Source organism: Mytilus trossulus, chromosome 14, assembly GCF_036588685.1.
Source record: "Mytilus trossulus isolate FHL-02 chromosome 14, PNRI_Mtr1.1.1.hap1, whole genome shotgun sequence".
Classification (NCBI taxonomy): domain Eukaryota; kingdom Metazoa; phylum Mollusca; class Bivalvia; order Mytilida; family Mytilidae; genus Mytilus; species Mytilus trossulus.
In genome coordinates this window covers 34,741,373-34,759,482 of record NC_086386.1, presented here as the reverse complement: position 1 = coordinate 34,759,482, position 18,110 = coordinate 34,741,373, and the positions used below count along the sequence as shown (strand labels likewise).

The 18,110-nt window shown below is 32.3% G+C and overlaps 1 protein-coding gene across 1 annotated transcript; it reads right to left on the bottom strand.

Annotated features, from left to right (window-relative positions):
* Positions 1-1,567: 1,567 nt before the first annotated feature.
* Positions 1,568-5,783, bottom strand: LOC134697693 (uncharacterized). The gene is made up of 2 exons (XM_063559978.1): positions 5,734-5,783; positions 1,568-3,551 (listed from the first exon to the last, which is right to left on the bottom strand). The coding sequence occupies exon 2, from the start codon at positions 2,894-2,896 to the stop codon at positions 1,568-1,570; it is 1,329 nt and encodes a 442-aa protein (XP_063416048.1). The 5' UTR covers positions 2,897-3,551; positions 5,734-5,783.
* Between the last annotated feature and the right edge of the window lie 12,327 nt (positions 5,784-18,110).

The following is an 18,110-nucleotide window of genomic DNA, read 5'->3' as shown; positions in this document are numbered from 1 at the left end:
GGGGGGCAGGTACCTTTTGTATCCGCCTATGGGACCCAAAATGAAAAATAAGAAATAATAATGTATAGCAAAACAATTTACGAAAATGAAAAACCGGAAAAATATAAACCAATGACAACTTCAACAGTCAGGCTTCCGACTTGGAACAGGCATAAAAAGACTATATATAGTGTGGCCGGTTTTTACATGTGAGCGCTCAGCTTCCCCTTTTTGTTTTACCTGGGACAGTTGTTTCCCTAAAAGTTGTAAGAATAAGACATGAATATCCAGAAGTTTCATAAGGGGGATGAGATAGGGAGGGCACTGCATGACTTCTTTAGAGATGGACGCTTCAGTACAGTTTCCTTCAATAAATCAACGTAAGTTTTCCCACAAAGCGCTGGCATAGCACCCCCTTTAAATAGATTCCACCTCTTGCTACATTTGACGTACATGTGTACATGTTCAAGCCGACCTCCAAAAAAGAGGGTGTTAAATGAAATCGTGAAAAATATACAAAAACAGCTAGGTTTACTTACCATAAATATATCCGACATTCTGTTTTGCTTCTGGTTTATTCAAATCAAGATAATAGAGCGTATTTTTGTCCATTTTCTTCTCCGTGAGGAGAACTCCTTCATTGATCATTGAAATTGTTTACATTTTTAAATGACGTCATCTAGATGGAGTGCGTGACTACGCAGATAAATAGTCCTTTTTTCTTTGAGTTTTTAATAATTACCAATACCAAGTATAAACAAAACAGGTTGTTTTGTAATCAATTGCTATTATTTTAATTAAGTGTACTGGTAAAGTAACTTGTGTAAGTCAACGCTATCCGTCTATATCCCTCCGCCTTACGTCAGAAGGTCCCTGACGTCATATAAATTTTTGTCAACAACTTCGAACTTGGAACCTCGCATCATTTTTCCGTAATTTTAATTTGCAAACAAAACAGATACCTCTAGGTCAATAAAGCGATCATAGTCATGGAACTTGAGATTTTCATTTATCGATTTACAACAGTGAAAGTACGCTTCAATTGCCGATTTGCCTTGCAAATTAACGCCTTTCTGTTTACCAACGGGAGAAAAAAAAAGAGGTCAGTTTTAGGCTTTTAGTTTTAAAAAAAAACTCGAAATCGGCAATAAAGTAAAACCACAACTATACTGACGTAAAGGATTTTTTTTAAAAACACCCGGGTTCGTATGCTATCATACAGACCTGTGAAATACAACATCTGATTCAATATTTGCTGTTCTGCATACACCAGGTGCGTATGCTAGCATACATACCTGAGAAATACAATGTATTCATTAAATGTAGACATTAGCATACACCAGGTACGTATGCTAGCATACAGGCCTGAGAAATGCAAGTTAATTTATTACAATTCAGTTCAGCATATACCAGGTGTTAAAATGCCAGATTCACGATTTCCAAGTGCTTGATAAAATAAAAATGTGCTTTTCCTTTATTTTTCTCTTTTTTGTATAAGATTGTCTTATGAGCAATAATTCGACCTATTTGAGTACGAATTATGACAAATTACCGTTAATGAGAATTTTTAATTTTAGATGAGAACGTGTTAATCCAATATCTTGAAGCTTCCATCAAAATAGACTCTCAATTTTTCTCGTAAAATCGTCCTATGAGAAAATATGCCACAAAACGCATAATGTGCAATGAAGCAGGTAACATGAGATTCTTCGACATCTCTTACATCTAAGATGACAGCATCATGCCATAAGTTCCAGTAACTGTACCTTATAATGTTTCCCTTTTGAACATCTTCTGCCTTTTCTATTGGCCTAACATTTACGTTAAATAATTGTTTGTTGATTTCAAAACACGGTTTACATATTATTCCGTGTTCATATTGCTTCACATTTCGAATTGATTCATCGCTTATTCCAATAAATCCACTTTTCCAAAACAAACTACTGGTTAATCTGAACTTTGTTACTTGAATACTGAATTTTCGTCCTGTAACGCAATATGTTGCAAAATGTTCGCAATTATTATCTAAAATATCGTAATCGTACTTTCCACTCGTCCCATCACCTGCGACAAAATCCCTTGCTCGTTGCGCAGTTGCTTTTTGCGTGAACGGTCTTACTCTGTACGCTATCACACGAAGATTTTGTGTTGCAAAATTAAACAATTTAGTGGATTTTCCAATGAGAGCTTTTTTGCCTAAAAAGAAACCCGTTGTAACTCCAAATATTGTATTTGTTGCTTCTATTATTCCAAACTCTTTGTCAGGAAGCTTAGACTCCACAATTGCATGATGATCGTACACTGTACCTGCAAAAACGATATGGTCTCCTTCTTGAATTTCGTTTGCAGAGAAAACAGGAATTGCCTTTACGCATTCAATACAACCACTCATTTCTGATATTTGTAAGGCAGTCATGTTATCTTCTATGCTTCGATTTGTAGTGTTAAACGCCGCACTCTTGTAAAATTCGAAGTCCTCGTGTGATTCAGGTTCATCATGTGATTCAGAATCATCAGACGTAGGAGATACAGATGATCCGTCATGTTGCATATTTTTTCGAATCGATAAGAACGAGTCAAGTCTTTGTCGGCGTGTTAAACTATTGACTGCAGAAAAATTTACTATGCGTGACGAACCTGCCTCGTGTGTCTTTTGGTAGTCTTTGCCTATCAATATTTTTGGATCATCTACTGAATATGACATCGTCTTGTCTTGGTCGGAAGATGTTAAATCAATATCAGTTGGGAGTCTTTTGTTTGGATGACGCTGTTTGTGTTGGACAGTGGCATCATCCATCATCCTGTCCAATTCACATCTATCCGTTAACTTCTCTTTATATGCAGATACAATTGTTACATGTGTGTGTGATTTAGATTCTCGCTTTTTCTGTTCTTCGTGTTCGACAGAATCATTCATAGGTAAACTATGTCCCGACACAACGTGTTTGTCTGAATAAAAAGTTAAGTGATGCAATTTGCAGAGTTTGAAAATTGTTTGGCATCCTATGGCTTCGCCTTGACCTATTGTCGTTAATTGATAAGATAGCCAGAAACGTTGTTCTTTTGATAACCATGACTGTTCTTATATCGCATTATATAGATATAGGAAGATGTGGTGTGAGTGCCAATGAGACAACTCTCCATCCAAATAAAAGTTTAAAAATTAAACCATTATAGGTTAAAGTACGGCCTTCAACACGGAGCCTTGGCTCACACCGAACAACAAGCTATAAAGGGCCCCAAATATTAAACGGACTTCAAATTAATTCGTTTCCCTGATCCGTCATTTCACCGATAACAGACGATGTCACATTTTTAAAAAGAACTTTGCTTCACTTCAGCGCTATCTTAAGTTGGTTCACTTTCTCAGTAGATATATTACTTTATTCATATGCTTATAATGCTACTCTTCTTGTGAACTGAACTGATCCTGAACATGTTTGTTTTTTCAATGTGTTTTGGTTTTGAGTGATGTGTCGTTTATTGAATAGCACATTAGAAATAATGGTCACTAAGATGTATGTTATTTTGCATTCACAGAAATTGGATCGGGAATATCTTTCTGTGCCACTCTAGAAGAAAAGAATAAATATGAATTAATAAATTATCAACAAAACAAAACAAAAATAAAAAAGATAAAAAAAAATATCATAAACGTGTATGCGCAATATGCAAGGGAAACAAAAAACAAAGCGTAAAACTAATCTGAAAAAAAGCATCCGACAGAATTTTGCAGCAACAATTTATAAATCTATATAATCATGATAATACTAAGATGCCTTTTTGGTTTTAAAATGTTGTTTATGCTTTAACTTTTTCCTAAATTTGTCATATGGTCAAGCGCTATATAAACGATAAGAAAATTGACAGGGGAGAATATTTTACTCGTGTTAAGCATACTTTGTCATTTGAAAAAAGACAAATTTCTGAATAGCAAAATGAAAGTACTTCAGTTAACTGTGAGTGTAGAATTTTGGCAGTGTTAGAAAGTGGTAAAAATTCTAAAAAGGCTACCATTATCCCTTATGCGCCAGGAAATACTACCGTGCCACCTTAAGAATTCATATTTACGTAATAAAAAGTCGTAGATAGGTCCCGTAGACCAATGACGGGTTGTAAATAATTGCAGGTTGAATATAAATTGATTACTTATTACAAAGGTACATAAATTACCGCTTAAAGAAGCATTTAGTTTCAATCATTAAGTCGGCTGAGAATAATAGGAAATCATTCAACGTCACGAACTACTTTTACGAGCAAAGGTTCCATCATTGAAAATAAGTTGTTTGCGTAACATGGCTATTGAGTGTTTCAAAATTTTATATAAATTGTCACCACCATGCTTACATAATTTAGTTGTATTGAAATATAATTTTAGATATTCTAATATTGTAGATATACCTAGGGTCCGAACATCAACCAGTGGTAAGAACTCTTTTAAATACACAGCTGCTGTTTTATGGAATGATCTACCTGATGATTTTAGAAAATTGCTAATTTTAGTCAGTTCAAAAATATTCCAAAGTCATGGAATGGAAATGACTATAAGTGCACAGCTTGTGCAGACTTTTAATTTATTATATATGTCGCAAATTTATTTACCATCTAGATTATACCCCATTTTTCAATTTTTTTATGCTATGCATTTTTGCCAGCTTTATGCCTAGTTTACACTTATAATATATGTTTTTAGCTTTCATACCTAGCTTATGCTTATATTCTGCTTTTAGTGCTTCATTTTTGTGCTGTGAAATTTACAATCCTGGTATTATATTAAATAGATCCTAGACAATGCCGGACTAACCTATGTTTGGACTCAGCAATCATCATTAGATATAAATCATCTAAAAATCGTACTGACAGAAAAACTAAAAGATTCATTTATTCAACAATGGCACAGTCAAGTTGACAACTCATCCAGAGGAGAATTTTATGGACTTCTTTAAACAATTTTTGACTTAGAAAACTATCTTTTAAAATAAACACCATTCGGACGTAAATATATTTCAAAATTACGATGCTGCAATGTAAAAATTCCAGTTGAGCTGGGAAGATGGTATAACATTCCAAAAGAAGAGAGAACATGTAATTTGTCTTTAACTGCAATTGGCAATGAATACTTTTATCCATTTGAATGCAGTAAAAAATATCATAATCAGCATATTCCAGAGTACTATGTGAAATATCCGTCTGAAGCAAAAATGAAAGGACTACTGCCATTGACTAATATTAACGAACGTAAAAATTTGTCTTCATTCATTTCAAATTTAACTAAAATATTATAATAAATTAAAATATGATAATATAAAGTTAATTTAATTTCCATATATTTCATTTCTATGTTGTTTTATTTATTTATTTAATTGTATGTGATTGTAATTTGTAATTTACCTCCTGTTTCACATGTCAATGTGACGGAGTGTTTTTGAAATAACGCATATTGTATTGTATTGTATTGATACCTTTGATAACTATTATTGCATGTGTATTATATTATGTGTTGTATTGTTATAAATGTTGTATTGTTAAAAATGTATCATACGTCGGTCAAAAGCTCATTAGAGCTTATGTTTGTCTATAACTTGCCGACTCTAAATCGAACTAATTTATTATTTATATAAACAGACAAACAGACCAACCGCGACGTAGCCTGACCACACATGCATCTTAATGAAACTGTTGAAACAATGTCACGAATTATCATTTTTTTCTCAATGTCTCCATGTAAGCGTTTGTGTATAATAGTATATATACCTGGACAAAACGTCTGATCAGCATAATTAGCCATTAAAAATGAAGTAGTGTTTACTTCCGATACGTCAGAGCTATCCTATTATTAGATTTTGGAAAATGTGTAGTCTTATTTTAGAAAAGTTACCATATTTTTAAATAATCACAGTGCTATTTCTTTCATCTTACATGTATACACAACTAAAGACAAAGGTACTGGAATGTTCAATGTCCAAATATTTCATACATAATAACTACAATGAATATTATAAATCAAATATTTATTTTTTAAATCAACTCAAAATTACACATTTAAAAGTTTGATGTTCTAAGTTTCTCTCGGAAACAATTAACTCATCATAGATACCAGTACTAAATGTTTTGTATACGCCAGACGCGCGTTTTGTCTACAAAAGACTCATCAGTGACGCTCGAATCCAACAAAGTTTAAAAGGCCAAATTAAGTACGAAGTTGAAGAGCATTGAGGACCAAAATTTCTAAAAGTGTTTAATCTGTAAAAATACAATTAACTGACAAAAGACTAATTTTAAAATATAAAGTCGGTTAAACTTTTCCAACTTTGATGAGTTGTTTTGGTTACATGTTTGTCCTGATAACGATGTATGTGAAGTTAACATGTTTTAAAACAGCCGGTTCGTTATTCGATATTCGATATTCAAAATCCAACCGACTGCTAGCAGCACAGGCACTTGTTTATATCCAAATTAAGGTCGACAATCCATACAAATTTTAAATGGATAGTCGACCTTCATATGGATAGAAACAAGTGACTATGGCAAGCAGTCAGTTTGATATTCAAAATTTACCTGAAAATCATAAAAACAAAATACTTCATAATATTAAAAGTATGATTTTCATAGTTAAGAAGACTGATAAGTTACGTAGGAAATTGTTAAATTCGTAAATTTGTATTGTCCTCGCCGGAATATAAACCCTTTTGTAAGTTACATATTTGTCTTTATGTAACATGTGTAATATAGAATGTTACCAATATTTAAAACGACAAAGATGTAATTTTATATATAATATTTCTTAAAACAAAAAAAAACACCGACAACTCTAGAAAATTTTTGAAATAAAAATAGAAATATTTATGGAAAGTCCAAAAAAGAATTATATAGTAAAAACCTCCTGAGACCGTTTGAATGAGGATGAGATGGTCACTGAGACTCCCCCCTTTTTCAATGTATATAAAATTCAACTAAAAAATAGACTCTGTATATAAAGGGTGTATTAGAAGAATTTCACAGAATACTGTCATCATCGATATCAATATATATATAGAGAGAGGCTTAGATTGTCACTTTTCAGCAAACATTTGTCAAAATTTTAGGACAAAGGCCACAGGGCAATCGTAAAAGCCAATCCCCCCGTCGCCCTGATCGCTCAATATTTCTTATATTGTGCAAACAATTAGTTCATATGTAAATACAAAGGTGACTGGAAGGAATTTTGGTAGACTTCCTGTCTTCTATATTTACGGAGGGCCCAAAAGTGCCAGTTGAATTTTAAAAATCATAGTGAAAAGCGACCCTAGACCGCTTAAATGCCGTTGAGACCACCCTTGTCTTTCAATGTCCATAAACTTTAACTAGATCATAGACTCTGTATATATAAAGGTTAAATCAGAGGGGTTTCCCAGAATAATGTCATCTTCGATATCTATCGAGGGGTTATATTGTCACTTTTCAGCAAAAAAATGTCAACATTTTTAGACAAAGGTAGGTTTTCGCTTTATAATTTGAATATCCAACTGGCTCTTTTGAACTCCATAAACAGATAGAAAAAAGGAAGTGTACCTAAATTACTTTTAGTAACGTTTGTATCTACCCATTAACTAACTATCTGCTAAATATTAGGCAGACTGAGCGATCAGGGGGCTCTCACCATTGCCCTGTGCCCTTTGTCCTGACATTTTGACCATTTTTAACTCAAATGTGACAATATAAGCGCTTCGTACGTTTGTATCTACCTATTAACTAACTATCTGCTAAATATTAGGCAGACTGAGCGATCAGGGGGCTCTCACCATTGCCATGTGCCCTTTGTCCTGAAATTTTGACCATTTTTAACTCAAATGTGACAATATAAGCGCTTCGTAGATATCAAAGAAGGCATTATTCTGTAAAAAAATCATGTTGAAACAATCTTTAAATATATAAACAGAGTCTATGAATTGGTCGAGTTGTATAGGCATTGAAAGAACAGGAGGTCTCACCTTCATTTAAGCGGTTTCAGGTAGGTTTTCACTATATATTTCTTTTCTTTTTTGGTGGGGGGGAGGGTCCATATATATATTATATTTATATATTTGATCATATTTCTATTTCTATTTATTAATGTTTCTAGAGTTATCGAATTTTGTTTTTCTTTTAAGAATTATTACACAAAAAATTAGTTTTTATGTCGTTTTATTATTAAAAATGTATTTTACATAAAGACAAATATGCAACTTACACTGATCTGCGGCATTGGTAAGGGTTTATTTTCAAGGATAACGGAGAGTTTAAGACAACTTAAAAATGTCATAAAACGATTCCCTACAAATCTTTTTATTCCTTTCAACTATGAAAATCATGCTTTTAATGTTATTAGATATTAGATTTTTTATGATTTAAATTTGAATATCCAATGCAACCGACTGCTGAATATCGAATAACGAAATTTAAAAGCTGAATGTGCACGTTTTACTTTTATCTTGTATTGTATAATTTTGTTTGTGTTGTTTCATTGTAACAAGAGTCAATATCATTGTAATACATTCTTTATTCTAAAAGATTTACAGCTTATAACCTCTTTCATTATGTTTAACGATCTTTAAATGATGATTAAAAAAAACAATACAATTGGTGTCAATACGTTAGCCACATCTGCCGAAAGGTTACATAAAATCATGACCATATAATATTAAACCACATGTTAACGGATTTTCCTCCGCTTCGAGTTCCATTTAAAACAAGTAAACGTGATATTATGAATATAGTACACAATATCTGAAAAAGTCGATTTTTTGGCAATAAGAAAAAACAAAAACAAAAAATCTTTAGCCCCGGTATTTTAATAGCACGAATCGAAGAACACTCATTGTGGATCTAGGAACTGTTGTCTGTAATTCAAACAATTGTTTAATAAGGAAGCAATGGCTATTTTAAAAATGGTACAAAAAAATTCAGTTCTTTCCTGTTACCAAAGTAAACCAATTTTAAAAAGTTTCTAATGGGAATAAGAAATAAGTTTAAGACACTATTTGTGGTTTACTAGTATATCCTGCAATAGTTTATCAAATGCCAATTATTGATTTTAGCATTTGCAATACAAAAGGTTTAGAAATATACTTAAATATAGTCAGATATGTCGGTAACATGAAAGAATCTTGAGTAACAGGACAACGGTAACCGGACAGAGTTGGTAACAGAAAGGGTTTTTCTGCTTTATTTTAAAGTTTAAGAAAAATACATCATTTTAGATTGGTAACAATTGGAAGATAACAGCAAACAATGTCATTTATCCTTTGAAACTGTATTTGCAATATGAAAAATCTGCCTTGGTAATGAAAAATTCTAAAATAAATTCCTTGCTGTTACTATCTACTATACTAGAATTGCACAATGTTCTCTGCTGTTATCAAAGGGGAAAACTCTATTCTTTTATTCAATATACTGTGTATTATTTTGAAATTTATTGGATAAGGTGGTGATAACATAAATTAAATGAAATGGTTGGCATATAGTAGATAAACTTTTCGATTCTTTAGTGAAATTGTCTTTAGCATCCTTCCTGTTACTGATGATGGTTATGCTGTTACTTTTTATCAGGTAACATGACTGTCACAGAACATAACAGAAAGGAATTACGCGATAGTTTTTGCCCTTTTTATCACATTAAATGTAATTGTATTTCCTGTGACATATAACATTTAAAAAGATGATATAAAAACACATCTAATGTTGTGCTGCACACATAAAATTATTCTCAGAAAGTGTAAGAAAAGGCTATAACAGGATAGAACACCATAAAGTATTTTTCTATAAATTCGTACCTTGGATGGGCTTGAATTTCAAACCTGGCCGCCTTTCCACCTAGTTCTTTGTACTAATGCATTCAGGAAATGATGCTCTTCAAAATACATAATGGGAAAATAACTTTTGGTCTTGTAAACGTTTCCACAGGTAAAAAAAAACTAGTGGTAACAGGAGGGAAATCACCCTTGGGGACAATTTTTTTTTGTCTTAAAATTTGCAAAATTTTATTACATGCTCTAGTTATAATATAAAAAGACAAATTAGGGGCAAGTTTATTATATAATATATCATATATGTGAGAATCGGACACCTGTTGAATTAATTTGGATATTATTTGAATGATTTAGTTTTCAAAAAAACACAGGGGACAATATGCTTTTAGGGGGGGGGGGGGGGTGAACATTTAAATTACAATATTTTATTGGAAGAAATACAAGAATGAGTGTTTAATTGGCAGGAGTTGGTGCATTATATAATTTAGCTTATACTGAAACTTAAAAATTTTTAAAAAGATGGTTGAATAAAAAAATAATTGCTGGTGAAGTGGGGGACATGGGAAGTAGACTTTTTCAGATATTGTCTCTTATGCATAAATAGTAAATTGAGTTACTTTCTCTTGTTTTCTAATAAATATATATTAAACAAATAAGGTCTAATACGAATTAAAAAGTTTAATACAATGTGTAAAGACAAATTATGTTTTCTATTTATATAGTAAACTGGTAGTTTTTTTTAATTTATTGTTTTATAAATTGAAAATGTTTTATATATAAAATACCTTGTCAAATACCTTGTCTTACATTAAAGATAGTGCATTTATAGGTAAATTTGTTCCTATTGTATGTTTAGTAAATTAAAACTAACTAAATGATTTTCCTGTTACCAGTGCGTGAACCGGTGACAAAATATTACCTCCCCTATAAACAGTGCGCTCTTCTGACTAGAGGTAATCGGTAAAGAATAGCGGAAAATGGTGTACATTGTGTACGAGCTTGAAATGAGCTAACACAGACGAACTAAGACGCGTCAACGTAATGTGAACATGAAAATGCACCAGGTAAATTATTAATTGTTAAGTTTATCACATCATCGTATCTGCATATGATAGGTAAATAAGTGAATTTTCGATTTCAAGTGTCGTCCGGGTTCAAACCTGTAATCATGCCATTCTTTCATTATTTTTTTTTAATACTAACCTATAGTCGGAACATCTTGATTTTCTCCCAATTTGTAAAGTTAATTATGCTGCTTGACTATTATTTTTTTTTTTTGGTGTGGGGGGGGGGGGGGGGGAATTGATATGCAGTCAAATCTGGCAGTTTTTAATATTTGTTGCTATGTGAAATAAAGGGAAGTAAATTAAAGTAAAAGAAGGCGCGCTTTTTCAAGTAGTAAACAATTTAATTCAGATACATAGTATTTTGTCAAATGATAAAGAATATCGTAGAAATTTATCTAATTTATAAAAGATATACAACATGACATACTGAAATCTGAAAAGGGGTAAAACCATCATATGATACCTTGAACAAATTTAGTAAAAAAAAAAGGAGGGGGGGGGGGGGGGGGGGTAAAATGCTACGAAATTTAGATTTTATTTATTTGTTGTCGGCAGCCAAAAGATGATTTGACATGCAACTAACTACTTTTTCAATTTCATGGTAAAGTAAAATTGGCTTTTTTTTGGGGGTCTCTGTTAATTGTGGTCTGATATTTTCATGTTTTCTTTGGATTGCCAAATGATATTATAATCATCTAATTGAATGTTCAAATTATTTTGCAGCGATGGTCTGTATGGAAGGAAGACTGTCATAAAACCCAACAGTTCCGGATGGCCCTTTAAATAATTGTTTAACATCTATAGCGATGTAATCCGATTCAAGTGTTTGATTTAGCACAAGTTTAGCCAGGTTTTCCTTGTAATTAAGGCGGAAAACCCATTAGACAGTGTCATGCATTGAAAGGATATCAAACGGATATTTTAGGAATGATTCTCGTACATATGAGAATCATATGCATAGGAATGTGGAGCTAGTGTCTTTCATGCAGCAATTTTTAATTTCCAATATAAACTCAGAAAAGACAAGAGCATAGAAATGTATACCAATGAGAAACATTCTTTGTGAATAAAATCATTCCAAAACTTAAATTTGTCATTAGTGTTGCATTATTTATCAGTAGAGATAATCAGATTCCAGTAAAATTGCCAAACTGATGTTTTTGTTTGTAATGTTTTGTAAATCTTAGTTGTTTTGACAAGCTGGGCTGTGCAGGTTGCCCGGCTGCCCCTCTCAGTGTGAGACAATATTTTGTTTATGATAAACAAAATCACTGATTCAAGACTGGAGCGGACCCCTTTTAGGCAGTTAGTGCGAATCCTTCAGGTTTAAACCATTACATGCAATACGGGGGGAGGGGGAGGATTTTTTTTACCGAGTCAAACATTTTTCCTAATAATAATACATTGAGATTTAATATATAATTTGCTATATGTAGTGTTTATATTAAAGTATTGCCGACAAAATTCATTTAATTTGGGATCATAATATTGTTTAAGAAAGACCCTTACCCCCTGTACATCATAAAAGTTAATTCGGATCACATATTTTCTATTCCGATATTATAAGAATTCGAAGGTTCATATCATTTACAATATCATTCAAAAAAATTCTGGGATTTTTTTTTACTATCACCGTTGAACCTGGAGGTTACATAAATTTTTTTTCGTTATAAGGCTTAACGAATACCGTTATGCGTAGTAATTTGCACGGGTGGATTCACCCACCTAAGCGGGCATTTAATCATTCGACGGTTTGCATTCAATCAGTCTACACGTTTAATTCAATTGCTGTTAAGGTCTGTTTGACTTTTTCTCCTTCTTGTCTGACGAGGAAATCCAAAGTACTCGTGAACGTGCACCTGAAGAGTCATCATAGGAGTGAAGATAACATCCCTACTAGCAACCCTACAGCTGATGCTTTCTCGATGTTTTCCACTGGACATTGGTCGTCTAACTGTCCCTAAATAAGCAGTCTTACAACACCAGTAGTTGCAAATGAGGTATTATCTTTGATTGACTTTAATTTATGTTTAGACACATATGAGTATGACAATGAGTAAGTACAAGTTTACAATGTAAAAAGTCAATTATATTATAGCCTACATTTTTGGAAAGAAAAACTTTTATTGGCCGAGTTCAGTTTAAAAAATTTAGTTTTGCCTATACTTGAATCTGGCTATTTTTTGAAAATTACCGATGCACCTACTTCTGTATTTTTGGTATTTTACGGGAGTCGCTAAGGAAGTTAGCACTTCCCCTTTTGTTGTAAATCCTTTATCGGTGTTGATTCTTGACATCAGACACGTACTTCAATACGAAATGTTATTTAAAATTAAATACGAGGTTGTAAAAGAGTCCAAAACGTATGCAGAAAATAAAAAAAAATTGCAATTAAGTTTGATTCAAGACATCATCGGAGTACCTTCATATAGATATGCATGTTGAATCACAAAAGTTTCTTGTGTTTTCATAGAAAAGTGACACTTAAGTTTAATATAACACTTCAAAATCAAATCATTCGACGGTTTGCATTCAATCAGTCTACACGTTTAATTCAATTGCTGTTAAGGTCTGTTTGACTTTAATTTTATTTTGTTATTTTTTTGTTTTGAAACAAAAAACGATTGTTGTTCTATAGGACTGGTACTGTCTTTCACACGTATATTAAGATTATTCTTATAGAATTGTACAATTCAAAAGATGCACATGTATACTGTCCAAAGTTACAGTATTTAATCAATTTTCTCCTTTCATTCATTTACATTTAGTTGTGAATTGTTTCTAATTTTTGTAATTTTATTTTGTAGATTGTTCAGGCTGTTGATCATACTTCTTGTGAAGATAATGTGATAAGAACTGTCTTTTTGCGTAATACCTGCCATTCTAAATTTGTTTTTTTCACATGTTATTATTTTCCGAATGAAATTATTAAAAGACTGGATGCTGCAAACCTACATCCCATAGTATATTTGTGTTTTGTGTTATTAAGCCTTGTATAGAAAAGAAATGCTTTATGTTCGGTTGAACCCGTGAAAAAGAACATAAATTGTAGTAAAAAAAATCCAATAAAAACGTTGAATGTAAAGGATATGCACCTTTAAAATCTTATATTGTAGGACTTATGTTGTTCAAACATAATGTGTTGATCAATTATGTTCTGATAATTTTGATAAACTTCACATAAGGTAATCTTTCACGTATATTGATTACATTATATCGAGTTGTCCCAACGATATACTTGCATGTCGGTGTGCTCGATCATACGAATTTACCGACATTCATATAGACAAAATGACACAACTTTGAAAAATTCTTGTGACGAGACTACATTTCGGAACACGTTAAAAATTGGATACACAGGAAGCTACATTATTAAGGTTTGATATATACTTTTCAAAAAAAAAAAGAAAAATATGCAGTCAAATCTGGCAGTTTTTTACACACCCCTATGTTGAACAATAGGTTGTTCAATTAACAGCATGTTTGGCAATTCAAAAAATCATATATTAGCAAATTTAGCTTTAACATATACTTTATTTATAGTGGTTGTATAAAAGTTATATAATGGTTTTATGTTTTAAGAGATATTCATCCCTATGCATATCGGGTTTTATGCGTAAATTGTCTCTCCTGTTTTTAGACCTTTTCTATCTCTTTCATAAGAAGAGTGACTTTTCTATTGTTCTAGTGTCACTGGAAATCCCACTGTTACCAGTGTCATAACTTGACACTCATATCTACAAATTAAATTCAGCACAAAATACATTGTAAAAAATTCATTATATGTATTGAATTATATGTAGGAGAAACAAAATAAACGTAATTCTTTTTTAAAGAAGGTAAAATAGTCAAGTTCCTATTTTTGAATTGTTTCCTTCTGTTTCTGTGGCCTTTTAAAGTTTACCCTTAGACACATAGTTTCGACGTCTTTGCATCTAATATCATTGTCTATAACTACAATTATAGTATAGGGCTTCCAGAATTGTGCATGCTTTTAAATCATTATAAACAAATTTTGAACAAAATACATGTTGTCAGAGGCGGATTTAGGGGGGGGGGGCCCTTTTTGGGGAAAAAAATTGGTTGCTTATATAGGGAATCACTGGAGCGGGCCCCCTCTTAGGTCAGTCAGTGGGCCCCCACTTATGAAAATTTCTAGATCCGCCACTGGTTGTGGTGTCTGTAGTAGATTTTGGTGGATGTAAATGCATAAACATGAATTCCACCGAAAAAAAAGATAAACGATTTTTATGGCATAAACTCGCATCTATAGATCTGACCCCGGCAACAGTTTTTGAGGAAACGTCCTAGAAATGGGCCATATTCTAATCGAAAAGGGTAAGTCCGGTACACCGTGTTGCGTCCCTGCTTGTATGCGTTGATTGTTTTATTTTAAAAAACGTATAGAACAAATCTATTTGATACATCAAATCGCTTCATATGTAAGATACATTTTCATATAACATAAAAACAGTAAAACAAATCTTATTTGCGAGTGAAAAGTTAGGATTCTTCTTCGTCGAAATTATCTACCCATTACGCCACATAAAAATGAAAGTCATTGTTGTCATGAAGCTCTGTCAATGTAGGTTTTGATGTCCGCAAAAGGTTTAAGGGGCAGGGCCTCCCTTTCTTTGGAAAAAACATGTTGATTATATGGGGAATCACTGAAGTATGACTGGAGCGGGACTCCTCTTAGGCAGTCACTGTGCCCCCACTTATGAAATTGTTTGGATCCACCACTGAAATTTATCCACATTGTATGATAACGATTTTATTATGCCGGTTGAGCATCATTTAATGTTTTTTTATGCAGTTGCTCAACTTAAAATCATTTCTGATCGGTTGTCGGGAGATTTTTTAAAAGTAATTTCAGACTTATAACACACACCCAATTTTTTTGTTGTTGAAAATATGCATTTTTAATTATAAGAGTCCTAAACTATGGGAGCATATCTTCATTAAAACATGCTTAACATATACACAGTGTAAATTGTTAATAAGCTTGAAATTATTATGGTGTGGCTAAACCGGTTCTTGGGGTGAACACTGAATTTTCAAAAAACTCTAGAGGCCTGCTAGACGACTTAATTTGTTTAAAATTGGTATGGACGAATACTGTTACATGAAATGCAGTATTCAAGCTATATAATGGTGTTTTGTCAAATAAATATGTTTCAATGTCATATTTGTCCAATTTATGTATTGTACCTTCGATATCAGTTCACTTAGATACATGAAATTGTCTGAAACTCGTAAATTAACACATTTTCTGAAAAATCAACATTCAATTTAGCTTGTACTGCATTACATGTAAATGTAAATGTTTATGAGGTGTCATATATTTTGACTTTAATGAAACCTTAAGTTGTTACTGCACATGATTATGTTGTCATATTATTTTACCTAGACTCACCAGTGTCATAATTCAAGGGAAGTGCCGTACGTAGAAGTCGCATATTTTCTTCGCTTTGCTTTGCTTTTAGCTGGTTCTCGGCTGACTAATCTACTTCACTTTGTTCATAGACATTCGATGAGATCCGCTTTATTGTAAAATATAATTATAGTCATCCAATTGTTTGAGTGAAGCGTACTACAATAGGCTAAAAACTCTTCTCAACAGGTTTTTAATTGTTAACATTTACGTCCCTCGCTTTACCTCGGATCCTGGATCCATCCTGCTCAATTGTATCTCAAAATTTAAAATAGTTTCAAAACGAAGTTGGTAACCATTAAGAATTTGAGTTACTCTAGTTTGATAAGCAATTACAATACATTTAATCAGTTTTGATAAGAAATTTCTTTATACAAATTAAAAAAAAATAAAGAAATGTTTTAATAGGTTTATTGTTTTAGAAAATTAAAAAGATTTAATATAAAAGATATCATACTTTTCCTAAGAAATAACGATTTTATAAACAGATGAAAACCTGTGGAAATTGATGGACATAATTTTTTTTAATGTGACAGGAAGTATACAAGATGTGAAGCAATGTTTAAAGGGCTAAATGGACGCCCAAATATGAGCAAATTTAGGTACGAAATTTTGAATTATTGTGACGTGAGCTGCTAATATATTATACATGCTAATTTATTACCATGTTTTGTTATGTGTGGCACAGCCAAGGGTAATAGCGTAACCTTGGCTAGCGAAGAAGGGCACATACACTAGACAGTTGGTTTTCCCGTTTGAATGGTTTTACACTAGTAATTTGGGGGCCCTTTATAGTTTTTTGTTCGGTGTGAGCCAAGTCTCCCTGTCAGTGAAGGCCGTACATTGACCTATACACAGGTTTACTTTTATAAATTGTTATTTGGATGGAGACGCTTTATATCGTTAACCCCACATTTACGGGGCGCCGAATGAGACTCTTGTGTTTTTGTACTCTAAATTCAATTTTGTACGGACAAAAGTGACTTTTGTGCAACAAAAATGAGTTCAGTTTAACAAAATTTGTAAGATACTACAAATTTAAAATTTTGTCATACAAAATTATCTTTCAGTGGACAAAAGTCACTTTCGTCATGAAAAAAAATCCTTTTTGTTACACAAACTTGACTTTTGTTACCTATTTTGAAAAGTAGGCGACAAAAGTCAATTTTGTATGCAAATTAGTTTAGTTTGGATTCTGTGAACTAATTTGCATACAAAATCGACTTTTGTGAGACAAAATTGACTTTTGTGAGACAAAATTGACTTTTGTGAAACAAAATTGACTTTTGTGAGACAAAATTGACTTTTGTGAGACAAAATAGACTTTGGTGAGACAAAATTGACTTTTGTGAGACAAAATTGACTTTTGTGAGACAAAATTGACTTTTGTGAGACAAAATTGACTTTTGTGAGACAAAATTGAGACAAAATTTTTTGTCTTACAAAAGTAACAAAATTGACTTTTGTGAGACAAAATTCAATTTTGTCAATTTTGTCTCACAAAAGTCAATTTCGTCGTCACAAAATTGAATTTTGTCGTCACAAAATTGAATTTTGTCGTCACCAAATTGACTTTTGTGAGACAAAATTGACAAAATTGAATTTTGTATCACAAAATTGAGACTAAATTCAATTTTGTCAACTTTGTCTCACAAAAGTGAATTTTGTTGTCACAAAAATGAATTTTGTCGCACAGAATTGAATTTTGTCTTCACAAAATCGACTTTTGTGAGACAAAATTGACAAATTTGAATTTTGTCTCACAAAACTCAATTTTGTCTCACAATGGAAACATCATGTTGACGTTACTGCCAAAAAAGCATCCAAATCCATCGGATTCCTTAGGCGTAACCTTCGAGAATG

Bases quoted from the DNA above. Each gene is read 5' to 3' on its own strand.
- LOC134697693 (XM_063559978.1), bottom strand. From the start codon at position 2,896: ATGAATGATTCTGTCGAACACGAAGAACAGAAAAAGCGAGAATCTAAA.